This window comes from Gouania willdenowi, chromosome 16 (genome assembly GCF_900634775.1).
Source record: "Gouania willdenowi chromosome 16, fGouWil2.1, whole genome shotgun sequence".
In the NCBI taxonomy this organism is placed as follows: domain Eukaryota; kingdom Metazoa; phylum Chordata; class Actinopteri; order Blenniiformes; family Gobiesocidae; genus Gouania; species Gouania willdenowi.
Window position 1 is genome coordinate 5,653,477 of NC_041059.1, and position 16,480 is coordinate 5,669,956.

The window sequence follows — 16,480 nt, forward strand, 5'->3', positions numbered from 1 at the left end:
AGAAAAACGATTTTTGGGCAGACCAAGAAAAAAGTTGGAAATTTCGAGAATAAATATAAATATAATTGTTACTTTACTCTAAAAATTTCTACTTTAATCTCAACATTTATATTTCTACATTATCCTCAAAATTTTGACTTTATCAAAATTAATTTCTCCATCAAAATCGGCCCTATTCCTCTTCCGTATAAATACACCTTCAAGATGACTAACAAAATATTTTAAATCTTATTTTCTTATCAAATGTTATCATTTAGGAATAATTACTCAAATAACAAAAACAAACAAAAAAAACACTACAATAAATATAAGCATTAGAATGATAAAATACAGGAAAACTTAAAGTTTCAATACTTGTATTACAGTTCATTGTTGTAAACTTAAGTCATCCCTACTTTAAAAGTTGTTAAGCAGTTGGTTTTAGTAACCTTTAAAACAAAAGTATGTAGAAAAAGTCAGTCTGTATATGATTGACTTGTGACTTCATTCATTCTGTGCATGTGTATTTTCCAGTGAATATAAAACAGTGCAGTGACGTCATGACACACAGTGGAGGAACGCACCTCTCTGCCTCGGTTCGGGTTCGGTTCGGTTCGTGACTCGGTTCTCTCAGAAGCGTCGCTCCGTCAGTCTGATGAAGAACACTTCTGTTCCGTTTTCTTTTGTCACTCACAGTCAAAGCACTGCGGCACAGAGACGCAGCTTACCGGTTACTTTTGTCCAACAACTGAGGAAGTTTACTGGTGAGTCACAAGATCCCGCCTCCGTTAGAACAGATCATCCCTCCTCCTCCTCCTCCTTTTCTCCAGCACTTCAAAAAGATCCATGAGACACAGACTGGGAGGACTGGGAGGACTGGGAGGAGGCACAGCAGAGACTTCAATGAAATCTGTTGGGTTTGTATTGTTGAAGTTCAGATGGAAATTATAATATTTAATAAGATCAAACAATTACAATATTTGTTTTTGGAAACCAAAAACCATTCCAGAGGTTGACTGTTTTACAACAGCTCCCAGTGCGCTTATTTATATTACAGCTTAACAACTTTTTTGATTTTCTTTCTTTTAAAGTGTTAAGCACTATACCTGCACTCTATCTATTTACTAGAGATGGGACGATACACTGAGTTTACAATACGATAAGATACTTAGCTAACAATAGTGATACAATATTTTTTTGGGAAGGAAAAAGAACACAAAAAAAGAAAAGAAAAAGATAAATATAGGAATATGAAAAATAAAAACAAACCCCCACCCTCGTAATACCATTCATATCCTCGACGATACATCTTGTGACATTTTAATATTGCAATATCTTGTCGAACTATATCTATCCATCCATCCATCTGTCCATTTACCTATCTATCTATCTATCTATCTATCTATCTATCTATCTATCTATCTATCTATCTATCTAGAAAATTGCTATTGTGATTATAAACCCACAAACTCTTATGTTTATCTGACTAATATCTACTGTTATCCAAGTTTATTGTTATTTGTGCCATAGTATACAGTCATCTTAAAGATGTAAATCCTTGTTTTAATCAGAAAGAAAATGGGTTAAAAATGGTGAAAAAGGTGGTAAAATGGGATTAAAAACCACAGAAATTTGTTAAGAGATGCAAATTACAGTGGCCAAAAACAGACAGAAAAATGGCAAAAAAAAAAAAAAAAATTAAAAAAAAGGGTTTGAAGTGTCAATCTTAGCTTAAAAGTGACAAAAAAAGGGGGGTTGGGGTGATGTAATTTAGGAACAATTTGGCATGACAAATCGTGAATTACAAATACGAGTTAAATATGGTGGAAAAAGGTTAAAAGTGACAATATAATGGGTCAACAGATGCAACATTAGGTGGAAAAAGTGGTGGAAAGGGTTTATAAGTGCCAAAAATATCTTGAAAGTGGAAAACGTGCAGTGAAGTCAATGAAATTTGACGGAGAAGTGATGTAGCAAAAATGCATTAAAAGGAGCAAAAATATGCCAAGAAAAAGTGATGAAAATTGGTTGAAATATGGCAAGTTGGCTTTAGTTGCAGAAAAAGGGTAAAAATAAGCAAAAATTGCTCAAGTTGTTCAGAAAATATTCTTAACTTCTTGCAGATGACCCCCTGGTTTAGAAAAAATAAATAAATTGTGACTATTTAAAGGTTTAGCATAGAAATACACATTTCTATTTAAAGTGAAAACTCATATGCCATACAGTAGCTTCAGGCTTATTCTGTGACACATGTGAATAGTTGGAGCTTCTCAAGTGACTGTCAGGAGCCCAGGTTCTTCTCCTGGATCTGTGTTTTTTTTTTTTAAATGCCTGGGAGAAATCTTTTCTAAAGAATGTGACCCAGTCTTATGACACAATTGGAAAATAAACGTCATCGATCTATAATAGTAATATGTGAGGATGGGCCTGTGTTGATGTCATGTAAGTGTTAGAGGAACCAGTGTCGTTCTGTAATGATACAATTACACAGCTAAACACAGTGATGTTGATACTGAAAAACACTTAAAATGTGTTTCACACAAGGTTGTTTTACATCACAGAAAACCACCATTAGTGGAGATGAGCTTTTTGATGATACCCGACCTTGCCTATTTGTATAGACCACTTCAAAATAAAAGTGCAAAGGGTTCCTCATAAGAAAACATCACCTGGTTCACTGTTGCATTGTCTTCATTTCAAACATTAAACCAGTCATGACACAATTTACTCTCAAAAGTTAAGTAGCGAAAATGAGCACCACGTTGGTTCTTAATGGTAGAGCGTTTTGTTTTACGAGAGTTTGTGGTTGAAGAATTTCAGTCAGGAGCACATCCACAATAATGAGCAAGCAGACTGTAACAATAGTCTATTATTAAAATGTGTTGGCTAATAAAAATAATAAAACGTCAGGCTTATTAGGGTTGTTATATTATTATATGTTGATAATTATTATTAGCCAGTCATTAAAGTTCAAACAATTGTTTTATACTTGAATATGTTGGTAGATCTTTATTGTTTCATCTACAGTTTGTTTATTCAAGAACTTCTCAATCTAGAGTTGAAGTTGTAGGATTGTGTCAGATTTTGTACTGAGATTAATTGAATAAACAAAAGTCTTGAAAATGTGTTTTTTCTAGTTGTTGAAATGAATCTGTTTAGGAAATCAAGAAAAACCTAGAAGAGTCGGCATGTTTTCTATTATTAAATCAAAGTCTTTAAAATTGATAGCAGAAGTGATTTGTCTGTACTTGTAGATACAGTATTTCGCTGTGTGTTTTTTGGCCCTTGTCCAAGACGTATCCTGCCTTGCTCCTGAACGTTCCTGGGGTTTGCTTAATCCCATCAGAATAAACGGACAAAGAAAACAGACGAGTGGACTGCAGTGGTACATAAACACTGTTGGATCTTAATAAGTGGAAGCAGTTTATCAGAATCTGTAGAACAACAGTCAGCTCTGGTGGTCACACATTGCCACGTGAGCAGAAGAAATTCAACTTACACAGTTGCCATTTAAGCTTGGTTCAGAGGTGGAACAAGTCATGTAACTAAAATCCTGAATATCGTCCAAAATCAAGTCCAAGTCAAGTCTAGAGTCAAGGCCTTTCAAGTCCAAGTCCAACTTTAATTTACAAGTCTTAACAAGTCATGAGTACATATTCATATCACAGCTAGCTAGTTTATTTAACTGATACAGACAATGAATTACTTGAACACAGAACATATTTGTCAAATAATAGTAAAATGACCTGACATAATACAACTCAATCTGGCATCTTCATTTTCACAGTTCCTCTGTTAATGAAACAAACAATAATCATACTGGAATGTAGAAGAAGGTATAATTTTTTCAAATCAATCATGCATGATTGTATAATCTTTAAATCCAAAGGATATCACTCTTAAAAACATTTTCTCTGTTAGTGCGCGCACGTCTCAGCCCAACTTGATGTTTTCAGCTGCTTCCTGATTGGCTGTCAGTTTGTTTAAAGGTGGACCTGTCAATCAAAGTCCAGTTTGCCTTTGGATGGCAAAGTGCTGTCCCAAAGAGGTTTGGTGCAGACTCAGATAAAGATTGTATTTTATAAAATTTTTAAACATGGAAGAGTAGGAAGTCAAGTCTTCTCGAGTCAATAAGCTCAAGTCCGGGTTAAGTCACGAGTCATTTGTTTTCAGGCCTAAGTCTGGAGCAAGTTCTTTGTTATTTTGTCAAGTTGAGTCTAAAGTCAATAAATTTGTGACTCGAGTCCCTGTCGAGTCCAAATCATGTAAAGGCAGACATACACTGCAGTTTTTCGCCCATTTTGAGCCGATTTTTGACTCGTGCGTCTATTTTTGGGTATGCGCCGTCTCTGCTAAATTGTGTGTCATGCATTGTGTAGTTTACATGGGTCATGAGAAGCAATTAACACCTCACGACCAGCTCCTGATCAGCAATCGCATGGTCGTTAGGAAATCTAACATGTTTGAAATCCCGGTCGCTCCTCGTAAGGGTATCACTGTCAAAGAAGTGCAACTTATCAGTTTAACTCAAGCTCTCGCACTTCACATGTGCGAACACTGTAAGACCTCTGTAAAATTGACAAACCGTACTGTCCACGTCTGTCCAGCCAGCTCCTGGTCCATCACATTGTCGCCTTTTCTTTTTTAAAACTGTTTTTGCTGAGATTTGTGAGTGTCTCTTCACTTCTGGGTTCTTCTTCTTCTTCTGTTTTAATGGTGACTCTGCAGAGCTCTTCTTCTAATTTGTACGTTGCATTTGCGGAAACAAGACCCCAACGTGTCGTATATGGACGTACAGTTTAAGCAGTCAGATCGTGTCAAAGTGTTGGTCCGTATACTGTAGTGTGAAATCATGAATCGTGAGCTGTGCACATTCAGACTCTGCAGTTGAGTCGCACAGAGTACAACGATTGAAAAAATCGCACAGTGTCTGTGTGATTTAACTCGATTCCACACCTCTGGCTTGGTGAAACCACTATAAGTGTGTAGTGTAGTGGTGTTGTACTCAAGATCACAGTATCTGAGACCAAGACAAGACCAAGACTTTCTGGAGTCACGACTAAGACCATACATTTTATTTTATTTTTAATATGACAAGGTTTAGCAGTTTAATAGCATTCTCTCTCTGGTTTTATTTTTATTTTTAAAAACATTTGTCAAACAAAAACAGGGTTTCTGTAACTCTTTTAAAGCATAACATTCAAAAATTTCAAATCTTGACAAATTTGTTAAACATAATTCTTGCAACAACAAAAAAAAATGTATGTATTTAAAAGCCGCTTATGGATCCTGAATTATTTTAAATATCTGAAAATAAGATGTTTATTTGTCAGGAGAATGTGGCCTAAAATAAATGTTCAGAGGTGTTTCTGACTAGAAATAAGATTGACTGATCTTCTGTCTGACACATAAGACATTGGAAAAGATTTCCAGGAAGGCAGAAGAACAATCAGCGAGCTAACGTTAAATGTTTAAAGTCAAATTACAATATTAGTTAATCAGGAACAGTTACAAGTGCTTCTCCTTATTATCACATTATCGGAAAATCCCATGTCTGGCCAGTCCCAGACCGAGACAAGACCAAGACCTTTAAATTTGGTCTCGAGACCAGTCTATTACAACACTATAGTGTTGTACACTTTATATATTATATTACACAGTGTAAAAATAGCATAGCATAGCATAGCATAGCATAGCATAGCATAGCATAGCATAGCATAGCATAGCATAGCATAGCATAGCATAGCATAGCATAGTGTAGTAAATGTAGTGGGCCACAGATTATAGAAAAACCAGCTTATCCAACATTATTGTGCCCTCGTGTGCACTCCCACATGTAACTGATATATACGGTGTGTAAGGCACCAACAATAACCAATCAATAAGTGTCACATATCAGTTCCTGCAGGAGCTTCACTATAAATGTCCTTAATGTTTTGTCCGATTCTTACGTATTTTGGGGAAGTTTTGTGGAATAATTTCATGAAAATTGCAGAATTTTTTAAAAAGTTGAGAGTTCTTTCAACAATTCTTGATTAAAAATGACAGCCATCATGTGATTTGAGCATAGGCAAACTGTTAGCACTCCCAAATAGTGAGAAGTTTCATTACACTTGTGTATTTAGAGGAACTGAGACGTCTACAACTGATTTATGTGATGGTTCATGTTTTCCCTTTGGTTTTTACTTTCTCCTGCAGGCCACAATAGATGCTCTAAAGGGGCAGATTTGGCTTCCGGGCCTTTAGTTTGACACGTGGTGAAGTAGTTTATTGTTCTATGGTGCGTTAAAGTGTAACAAACATTTGTTTGATTTTGTATATTTCTCTGCCGATTGTGTGCAAAATACGAAGATTATGCAGATTTTTAAAACTTCTAAGGATTTCTATGAAATAATCAGAGTGGATGAATGTATCATGAATGGCTCATACATGCACACAGGGCAAAGGCTTCCAGGCAGTTCTTTGCAGATGAGAACCAACCATGGTCAGGAGGAGACATACCAAAGTTCTGAGCTCAGCCCAAGTGCAGCAGCAGTCTTAGAATATGTCAGCAGTGTTATTTTTACAAGGCCATATTTGAAAACCCGTTGGCTTGGCATCTGCTCCACCAGGGCATTCCTCTGCTCCTGAGAGCAAAGCCACAAGCTTTTGTGCTCCTGTTGTGGCATTTGGCCTGTTGCAAGCCCCCCGATTTCCAAAAGTAGTGCTTACCCCCGCTGTGTCTCACCACGCATTTCACTTGTAATAATGACTACTTACATGAATTAAACAGCAAGGAGCCTACTAAGGCCAATGTAGACGTTTAACCCATAAATCTTGCCTGCCATGTGTGTGTTTCACTGTCTAAACACATGCTGGTCAGTTATTGCAGTGGTTCTCAACCTTTTGAGCCTGTGACCCCCAAAATAGAGGTGCCAGAGCTAAAGTCAGCAAAATGATAGTCCATTGTTTAATGAATTTTTAATAACCACATTTATTTATTCATCTTAATATTTACAGTTATCGAAGATGTTTATTATTATTATTTGCACTATAATATATAGTCATCTTAAAGATGTAAATCCTTGATTTAATTAGAAATAAAAGGGGCTAACAGTTTGCCCTGTGATGGACTGGCGCCCTGTCCAGGGTGTACCCCCGCCCAGCGCCCTATGAGAGCCGGAGATTGGCACCGGCAGACCCCCGCGACCCTGATAAACGTTAAATTGGCAAAAATAAGCATGAAATATGGTGAAAAGGTGTCTTGAAAGTGGAAAAAAAATGCAGAATTGGCATTAAAATGTGATGGAGAAGTGGTAGAAATGATAGTAATGTAGCAAAAATGCATTTAAAGGAGCAAGAAAAAGTGATGAAAATAGGTTACATTATGGTGTTTGGTGTAGTTGCAGGAAAAGGTAAAAAAAAAAAAAAAAGGGAAAATGGGCTCCAGTTGTTCAAAAAATATTCTTAGTTTCTTGAAGGTATGTGGTGACCTACTCTCAGTGTTTTGCGACCCCAAGGTTGAGAACCTCTGTGTTATTGAATAGCTTTAGTGTTGTCGGGTGGGGGGGGGGTGAAAACTTCACATCATTCAGGGATGTTAGCTCTCAAGCTGATAAACCAGCCTGTGACATAACATGGAAACACAGATTCAATTCAGAAGTTGCATCGTTGCATCACCCACTAAACAGTTTGCACATATAAAACACATTCCTCACGAGGTGGGAGTGAGAGCCAAACATCACACACTCACACTTCATTCTTCTCACATCTACTGAAACATGGTGGTCGAGGTGAGATAAAAAACAAAACGATATATCAGGGACAGTTTTGCTTCAATTCATGTCAAGTTTGCTTTTCCAAATTACAATGGCTACAAATGTTTGTCGTATGGACAGGGCAGTTAAAACACAGTAACTGATTGTCTAGTTTTCCCCATAAATAACATGTTTTAATGCAGTGAAATAACAGAGAAAGCAGCAAATCTGCATTTACTAACAGAGAAACTGTTCTAAATCATTTCTTTTTTTACACTGGGCCTTTGTTTGACAGTGATACTGTATCATTGTGAGGATAGTGATGTTTCTCTCTATTTGTCTTTTGGCTACATTTTTATTTTTTTATCATGTTAGGGCACTGAATCCAAACGTGGCTAACACTGGGTGATGCAGAAATATAAGCTAATGACTTTGTGCAGAGCTAAAAGAAAATGAAGCCAAGACTTCTTCTATTTTTGTTTCCCTCAAACTGGATTTTTTTTCACTGAATCAATAAGCATCAGTTTTTTAATGCCATTAAAGTTAATGATATTGTAATTAAACATCTCTCCATATCAGCAGCAATATACATTGAAATATGAATTAATTTGCTAATTAAGCATCAAGTATAATGATTTTTTTAATTACTTGAGGACAAAAATTACTGCATACATATGCCTACTGTTTTTTTTGTTTTAGTTTTTTTTAAATAAATAAATATATATATGTATATTCATAACTTAAGTATCCTAAAAAAACTGAGGTATCATAAAATACAAACCTCACTATGCAAATACGTCTGTATTGTTTTTAAAATGTACTATACATTTATCTGCATATGCACAATATGAACCTTAGGAACGCCCACCGGATATTGACCTTTTGCTACATATGAAATGATAATTAAAATCTACTTATATGTCCTTTATTGTGATTTAAATCAAGATTGCGCTAACTTGGTCCTATCCAGCAGCCTCAAACACAGCTGATTGTGAGAAGAAGCAAGTTAATGACACCTTCAGATTCAGACATTGTTTTTTTTTTTTTTTAGAATAAAATAGATTTAAATTTTTTGTTATTCAAAACATAAATTATCTAACGTGCAGTATGACACAATTTTCATTGTATCTAAGTTGAACACAAAAGAAATAAAAGGAATAAAGAGAACATATATCGAAGGGTATAGTCTTTTTTTTTTTTTTTTTTATTTATTTATTTTTGTTTGTTTTGTGCACCAACTACTAAGACAAATTCCTTGTACTGTCCTAAAACTGTACATGGCCATTAAAAACATTTCTGATTCTGATTCTGATTCGGATAAATAAGTATTCCACTGAAATGTTTCTGGCAAAAGATTTAAAAAAAAAAAAAAACACACATTTTGCAGTCAATAAATTAAATTTGTAGCCTTATGCTTTAAAATAAGAAATTATAGTGATTTAATTACCCTAGTATATTAAAATATTGTCATGTTGTGATGATTTGTCATCACTGTTAACTACAAAAACTGTACACTCCTGCCCCCTAGTTGTAGTTTTTATACCTGTACTGAAACGCAAAAAAGTACAGTAGTATTAATCATTTTTCAAACTTTGACTTTAATGACTTATATATTAATATTTAAAAAATTGATGTTTCGTTTCAGTGTGTTTTTTAAATTTATTTATTCTTTTTAATTTTACTTGTTCCGGTTGAATCTGTGGAGCGGAAATTAAACACAGGAAGTGACGCAGGAAACACGTGCTCAGCTATAAGGGAAGCACGAAGCGGCTATCCAACGTGTTTGGTCGTAAAACTTCTTTTAAAAAATAAGAATACTGCAAGTTTTACATCATTTATTTATTTTTTTTTTTGCGGTGCTGCGGTCAGATTTATTTGTTAAAGATGTCTTCGTTCAGGAAAGCCCTGAAATCCAAGCAGAAGAACCACCATGAGAGATCCCAGGTGAGCTGATTTTATCACTGTTTATTTGAGACCAAACTGACATTAATATATATGTTTGTGTCATTTATTGCCAACATTTTAATTTAAAAATGTTGCGAATCTGTTATTCCAGCCTGGTGCCAGGAAACACATGGGTTTATTGGAGAAGAAGAAGGATTACAAGCTTCGTGCAGAGTAAGTTAATTGGAAATGGTTTGCCAACAGTGAATGGGTAGTACGTATTTATTCATATTTTGGTTTTTAAATTTAAATCTGCATGTTCATTGCTAAATCTAAACACCTTAAAAAAAAAAAAAGTAAAAAGAAGTCAAGTAATTATTGTTGTTGTCACTAAATTCACGATATATTTATTATTTTTCATTTACCTATTCATGCAGTCATTAATGAATGTAATTTTACACCCACATTTTTAATCAACCAACAATAAAACACAGTGTCATCTTAAATCTGATTAAACATGTACAATAAATGTTGTCAACACGTCTTGCTGAAGTTAAAACTGCAACATTTTGTAATTTGCTGATGGTCTCAAACTGGTGTCTTCATCATCACTGGTTTTTAATTATTGGTCAGAATTTAGTGAAGTCGACCAAATTTTTTTGAACCAAAGTGTCACATTATGAGTGATTTATGTCCATGTAAATAAATGCATAATGTTGTCATCATGTCGATATGGACCAAAGAGACATTTTCCAGAACCTCCTTAAAACTTTGACACAGATAATTCTGTTCTGGAGTTGAAAAAGCAAAATATGGTTCAGTCTGACACTGCTAAAGCATAGCTAAAAAGTGGCAAATATGTAGAAACGTGTCCTTAACCTATTATTAATACTTCCTGTGTTCATTTTGGTAACATTTTTTAGCCGTGAAAACATTTCAAAGATTTTAGTTTCATGTCGAGAGCAGAGATTGGCAACTTTTGTTAAAGTGGGAGCAACAAAGATGCGATTGTCTGATCCGAGGGCCACGGAATAGAAAAATGACCGAGTCGTAACATTAATACATGGTTTTGGTGAATTTCTGTTGTATTTTTGTTCTTTTGCGTTGTCGTTTTGTGAGTAAATCTTTTGTTTTTCTGTCATTTGTGTATTTTTGTTCTTGTTTTATGTGTTTTTGTTGTCATTCTATGTGTTTGGAGTAATCTTGTCTTTTTCTGTCATTTTTTTTTTTTCCTCATTTTATAGATTATTCAGATTTTTTTGTATTCTTTCATTGAGTATATTTTTTGCTGTCATTTTGTGTGTTTTTAATTTTCTGTTTTGTGTCCTTTTGTTGTTGTTTTGTATGTTTCTCCTGTTTGTGTTACCGTATTTTCTTTGCTTTTGTGCGTTTCATTTGAGTGCCGTACATTATTAAACACATGTCGGTATGTAACCAGACTATAAGTTTGGTGTATGTCTGTCTGGTAAATTTATTTAACTTTGTTTTATTGTTAATTTCAAGTGATTATCACAAGAAACAAAACACCCTGTCTGCGCTGCGAAAGAAAGCAATGGAGAAAAACCCTGACGAGTTTTACTTCAACATGATTAACTCCAAATTACAGGTAACGCCAACATCATAATCCAAATAAGTGTGTGTCTGCAATCTGTACGTTGTTCATGATTCATTTATTATTTTTTTAATGGTTATCTGTGGCTGACAGGATGGCGTGCACACGATAAATAAACCCAAAGAGGAGGACGAGGTGACGGAGGAGCAGAAGAACATGATGAGGACGCAGGACATCAAATATGTGGAGATGAAACGGGTGGCAGAGGCAAAGGTGAGCAGAATCATAAAGAAATGTGTTCCTTCATTAAGGTACAGGACATTGTAGGTGGTGTTCTTTAAACTTCAGGGGAACACAATGCTGACATATCATCCAGAAGTAAAAACCCTGTTACATACATTAATCATGCATCCTGAGCAGAGTAGAAGAAGCATTAAGAGAATTAAGCACTTGTTTTAATGAATAAATATGAAAAAACAGAACAAATGGTGTTTTTCCCATAGATATTATGGGTGTAACGATTTTTTTATTTTTTATTTTTATTTATTTATTCAGTTTATTTCCGACATGGTTACATTCACTCTTTTTTTTTTTTTTTTTTTTTTTACATTTTTTTTTTTTTTTTGTACATGCCGAAAAAGGAGACGAGAGAAGCGGTTTGCTTATCCGGGTCCCGTCCCCTGTTTTACCATCGCAAATTTACATGGGTTTACATGTCTCTCTGGTCAAAACATTCTTGAGTTCTTCTGAACCGTCCTTTTTTGTGTATTCTCATCTGTAGTCAGTGTTGTCGTCCTCCTCTATCTTTGTTCGTGTTGGCCTTGTTCCCTGCCAGACGTTGTTAGCATTCCTCCAGTTCAAGAACTTGGTGAATTCTGCTTCACAATGATAGGAAGAGCCGACATCCCTGCGGTTTTTTCACCATTTTCCTTCAGTCTTGGGCCCAATTTTTCAGGCTGTTCAGCTGTAGCCAGCTGTAGCCAAGGTCGTGTTATCGGAGCAAATGAAAACACGTCTGCTCTCTCCAAAGACCAGAGACAACGATTCTCATTGTTTCTAATTTGATTCATTAATGATATTGGTTAATTTAGAACGATTCGATCAGAAATTATTTAGTGACATGAAATCGATTTGATAACTTATTATAATAAGAAAGTATCTAGAGATATGTTAAACGTACCCATAGCCCCCGTGCTATGGGTACGTTTCCGGACCTTTTCTACATAAGCGTAATGTGCGTGTGTTTTCAACGTATCAGGATGACAGTGTTCTAAGGCGCCTCACTCAAGGGTTCGTCCTTCTGCTAAGGTTCGAATCCCACTTTTGACATATACATTTTTTTCATTTTGTCATATTTAAAACGGTAAATTCTACCTTTAAAATCACATATCCCGACATAGGGTTAAGGTAGGGCTAAAATAAAAGGGTTAGCGGGGTAGCTAAAAATAAATGAACTAAAATAAAACTGACGGAACTTTAAGTCACGTGGTGCACCTATCACGTGATCTAAACTGGCCAATGAGGAGTGTTGTGTATGCATTGAGTGGCAGTCTATGGATACGTTTAACGTATAACGCATCCATAGCCACGCCCTTATAATAATTCAACCAGTGTGACTGAAATAAATCCCTGAATATTTTACAGTGCAGGTGAGGTTTAATACATTCCTGTTGTTTCTTGTGATAATGAAAATAAAACAATACAACTTTAAAATAATGAAATAAAATATCAAAATGCCACGTGTTTTTTTTTTTTTTAAATTTACCACTATGCAATATAATGTATTGCATTGATAACTCAGTATATTGTCCCACCTGTATTTAATATACAAGCTCAGGTTTACTGTTGTTTAAACAACGTGACAGAAGAACATTACACAGAAAAAATAAACCCCCAAAAAATCTGAAAAAGAATTCTCAAAGAAAAAAATAGGATTGCGTGTATATATATTTATATATAGTATCTGTATATCCTATTTTTTGTAATCTTTACATAATTATGAGGGTTGTAACAGTGTGGTTGTTGTTAATGAAGCCTTTATTTTATTCAGTGGTCCAGTGATCCGTCAGCTTTTGTGTAAATGTGAATTCTTCTTTCAGAAAATTGAGCGGCTTAAAGGAGAGCTCCATCTGTTGGACGCAGACAGCAAACAGAAAAACAAGCACACCTTTTTTGTGGATTCTAAAAAAGAAGGTAAACATTGTTGCAGTTATTTCTCCCCCACCTTTTATAATTAAATGTATGCAAATCACTATTACAGTTATGGACAAAAGCTTTGACACCCTGGGAATTTTTCCAGAAACGACAGCATTTCTCCCAGAAAAAGTTGCAATTACAGATGTTTTTGGCAAACGTGTTTATTTCCTTTATGTGCATTGAAAAAAAACACAAAAAAAGCAGAAGGAAAAAAGCCAAAATATACATAATTTTACGCAAAATAATGTTTGGTGTGACACACACAGACACACAACTTTTATACATTTTAACTGGCTTCAGGTGTGATTTCTATATTTCCACACCTGTTACTTGCCACAGGTGAGTTTAATCAAGCATCACATGCTTGAAATAAAATGATTTACACAGTTTTAGAAATCTACCAACAATTCTGTGTGGTCCATTTTTTTTTAATTTTGTGTAAAATTATGTTACTTTAAGCTTTTTTCAATGCACATAAAGAAAATAAACACCTGTATATTACATTTTTTTTGTATTTGCAACTATTTCTGGTAGAAATGTGGTAGTTTCTGGAAAAATTTCCCGGGCTGCCAATACTTTCGTCCATGACTTTATGTAGTTTTCTGTATTTTCTCTCCAATATTTTTGTTGTAAAGCATTATGTAAAGTACTTGTGTTTGTGTGTGTGTCTGTGCTCTCAGTGCAGACTTTTAACCTGGCAACCCACCTGAACACGGCGCCCGAGCTGATCGACCGTGTTTACAACAGACCAACTCTACACACACTGGAGTCGGAGCACATCATGGGAGCCGTGCAGCCTGGTGCTCTAAAGGTGAGGGATGAAAACATTACAGAACTCGCATAATAATTACATTTTACTCTTATTTGGTGTGAAAGAATAAAAAAGAAATGGCTTAGACACTAAGGGTGTAAGAAAAAATCAATTCAGCAGTATATCGCGATATTTCACCACATGGTTATCGTATCAATCTAAAACATGTCCAAATCAATTTTTTTAATGATGTTTATTTTTTGGGAAAAAAAAAAAAACTTAATTGCATTAACATATATTTCCCGTAAGCTCCCGGCCACTAGGTGTCAGTGAACGCACCATCAGACCTTGTTAAACTACCTCACTCCCCCAGGGTTCCTACAGCTTCTGTCAAATGAAATTCAAGATTTTTTAGGACTTTTTAATGCCATTTGAAATAAAATTTAAGGCCAACTTCACAGTAAACACACAATGACGGTAAAATACACACAAAAAACAGACTAAAATAATCAAAATCAATGACTACAAAAATAGCCAGAAATTTATGAAACAACAACAAAAATCTTCGTTGTATAGGCAATATTGGTTAAATTTACATTTCCCCATGTTGTTAAAAGTTGTTACGAGCATGACGCACATCTGCACAGAGTCCTGCTGCAACCACGTCACCGTTTTGTCGTTAAGTGCACAATGTTACGGTAAATTATAAAAAAAAATTAAAAGTCAATGTTACGAATTATTTTGAAATGTTAAACTAATTACAATCATGTAATCATACTTGTGTTAAAATGTAAGACTTTTGAAACATTGATTTTAATGACCTTGTTTTTAGATGAGTGAATTTAAGACTTTTTAAGGATCCGTGAGAACCCCGTCCTTAATGCATTTTCGCCTTGAAGTTATAAACATGCATACTGCACACTTTTATAGATGTACAGTATGTAGTTACTTCTTTTTTTAAGAACAGAAACAGAATCTGTTGTAGAAGCAAAAGTTAAACTTTTTTGAAAAATATAATTTGACCGTTTGATATTTATTCCACTTGGTTTTGATATTTGTACTTATTATTACATTGCAGTTAGTTAATTACCATTTACGTGATCTTGCAAGTTTACAAGTACAAAACAGTATGAAATACAGTTTATTAAATTTTTTTAAGAGGTGAAATTTGTAATTTTTGTATATTGTATTGTTTAGTATCGGGATATATTGTATCATGAGTTATATCATCAGATTGATGGCAATGCACACCCTTAGTGAACACTGTCTTTTAACTTTTGTGACAAAATGTTATGAAATCCAGTGACAATATTTAATATTAATGTGGTCACGTATAAATGAACTAAATGTACAAACATACAGTGTGAATAATTATATGTATTTATTTACTCAATTGTAGAAGATGGCACGACAGAGAAAACACCAGTATAAGATTCTGGCACAAAGGATCGACAGAGAAAAGAAAATGTTTGTAATCAGCCAAAAAATTCAGACACGGAAAGACCTACAGGTGAGGAAAGAAGATTTTATATGGTTTAATAATATATGTAAAACCTTTTTAATAGCTGCGCCGTTGCTCACTTTTAATCATGATGTTTCTGTTTTCTAATATTCTAGGATAAAAACAAGAAAGTCAAAGTAAAAAAGGAGACGGCCAACGCCGCAGCGATCTACAAGTTCAAACCAAAAAGGAAACGATGAATTAAACTGTGAGAAAACTAAAGTTTGCCGTGACAGAAATGTTGTATTAGAATTTGAAGCTTTACAAATGTCATGAAAGTGAAAATGTTTGAATAAATGACCTAGAGCTTCTGATTTCCTTAAAACAGGGGTTCTCGACCTCATTTGGAGTCGCGAGACATTGGGAGGGGGTCCCTAGATGCCTTCAAGAAACTTAAGAATATATATATTTAACAATTTTAGCCCAGTTTTGCTTATTTTTACCCTTTTTCTGCAACTACACCAAACTTGCCATATTTTTGCTCCTTTTAATGCATTTTTGCTACATTTCTCCCATTTCTCTATCAAATTTCAATGCCTTTTTAGCACATTTTCCCCACTTTCAAGATATTTCTGGCATTTGGAAACCCTTTCCACCACTTTTTCCATGTAATGCCACAAATGTTGACCCATTATTGTCAATTTTAACCTAATTTTACCATAGGTAATGCTTATTGTTTTGCCAGTTTAACGAAATTCATGATTTGTCATGCCCATTATTTGCCAGTTTAAACTAATGTCTTTCAAACGTCCACTAGGGGGCATTAGAGGCCTATGTGATGCTGTAAAAGTGCAGGACAATGTAGAGAATTACCATTAGTGACAAACAATTGAGATTTGAGACACTAAAAATTATAATCTAAGTTTGTGGAAGTCTGTTTT

The 16,480-nt window shown here is 34.8% G+C and overlaps 2 protein-coding genes across 2 annotated transcripts in view; one reads left to right on the forward strand and one right to left on the reverse strand.

Annotated features, from left to right (window-relative positions):
* fhl3a (four and a half LIM domains 3a) overlaps positions 1-730 on the reverse strand; it is a 53,072-nt gene extending 52,342 nt beyond the window's left edge. The window contains exon 1 of the mRNA XM_028470487.1: positions 564-730. The gene's annotated coding sequence lies outside the window, so the exon portion shown is untranslated. The remainder of the gene's footprint in view (positions 1-563) is intronic.
* An 8,722-nt stretch (positions 731-9,452) lies between these two features.
* On the forward strand, positions 9,453-16,073 carry utp11 (UTP11 small subunit processome component). Its single transcript, XM_028471172.1, has 8 exons — positions 9,453-9,659; positions 9,772-9,833; positions 11,103-11,205; positions 11,305-11,424; positions 13,251-13,344; positions 14,028-14,158; positions 15,498-15,608; positions 15,716-16,073. The coding sequence occupies exons 1-8, from the start codon at positions 9,600-9,602 to the stop codon at positions 15,797-15,799; spliced, it is 765 nt and encodes a 254-aa protein (XP_028326973.1). The 5' UTR covers positions 9,453-9,599; the 3' UTR covers positions 15,800-16,073.
* Positions 16,074-16,480: the final 407 nt, after the last annotated feature.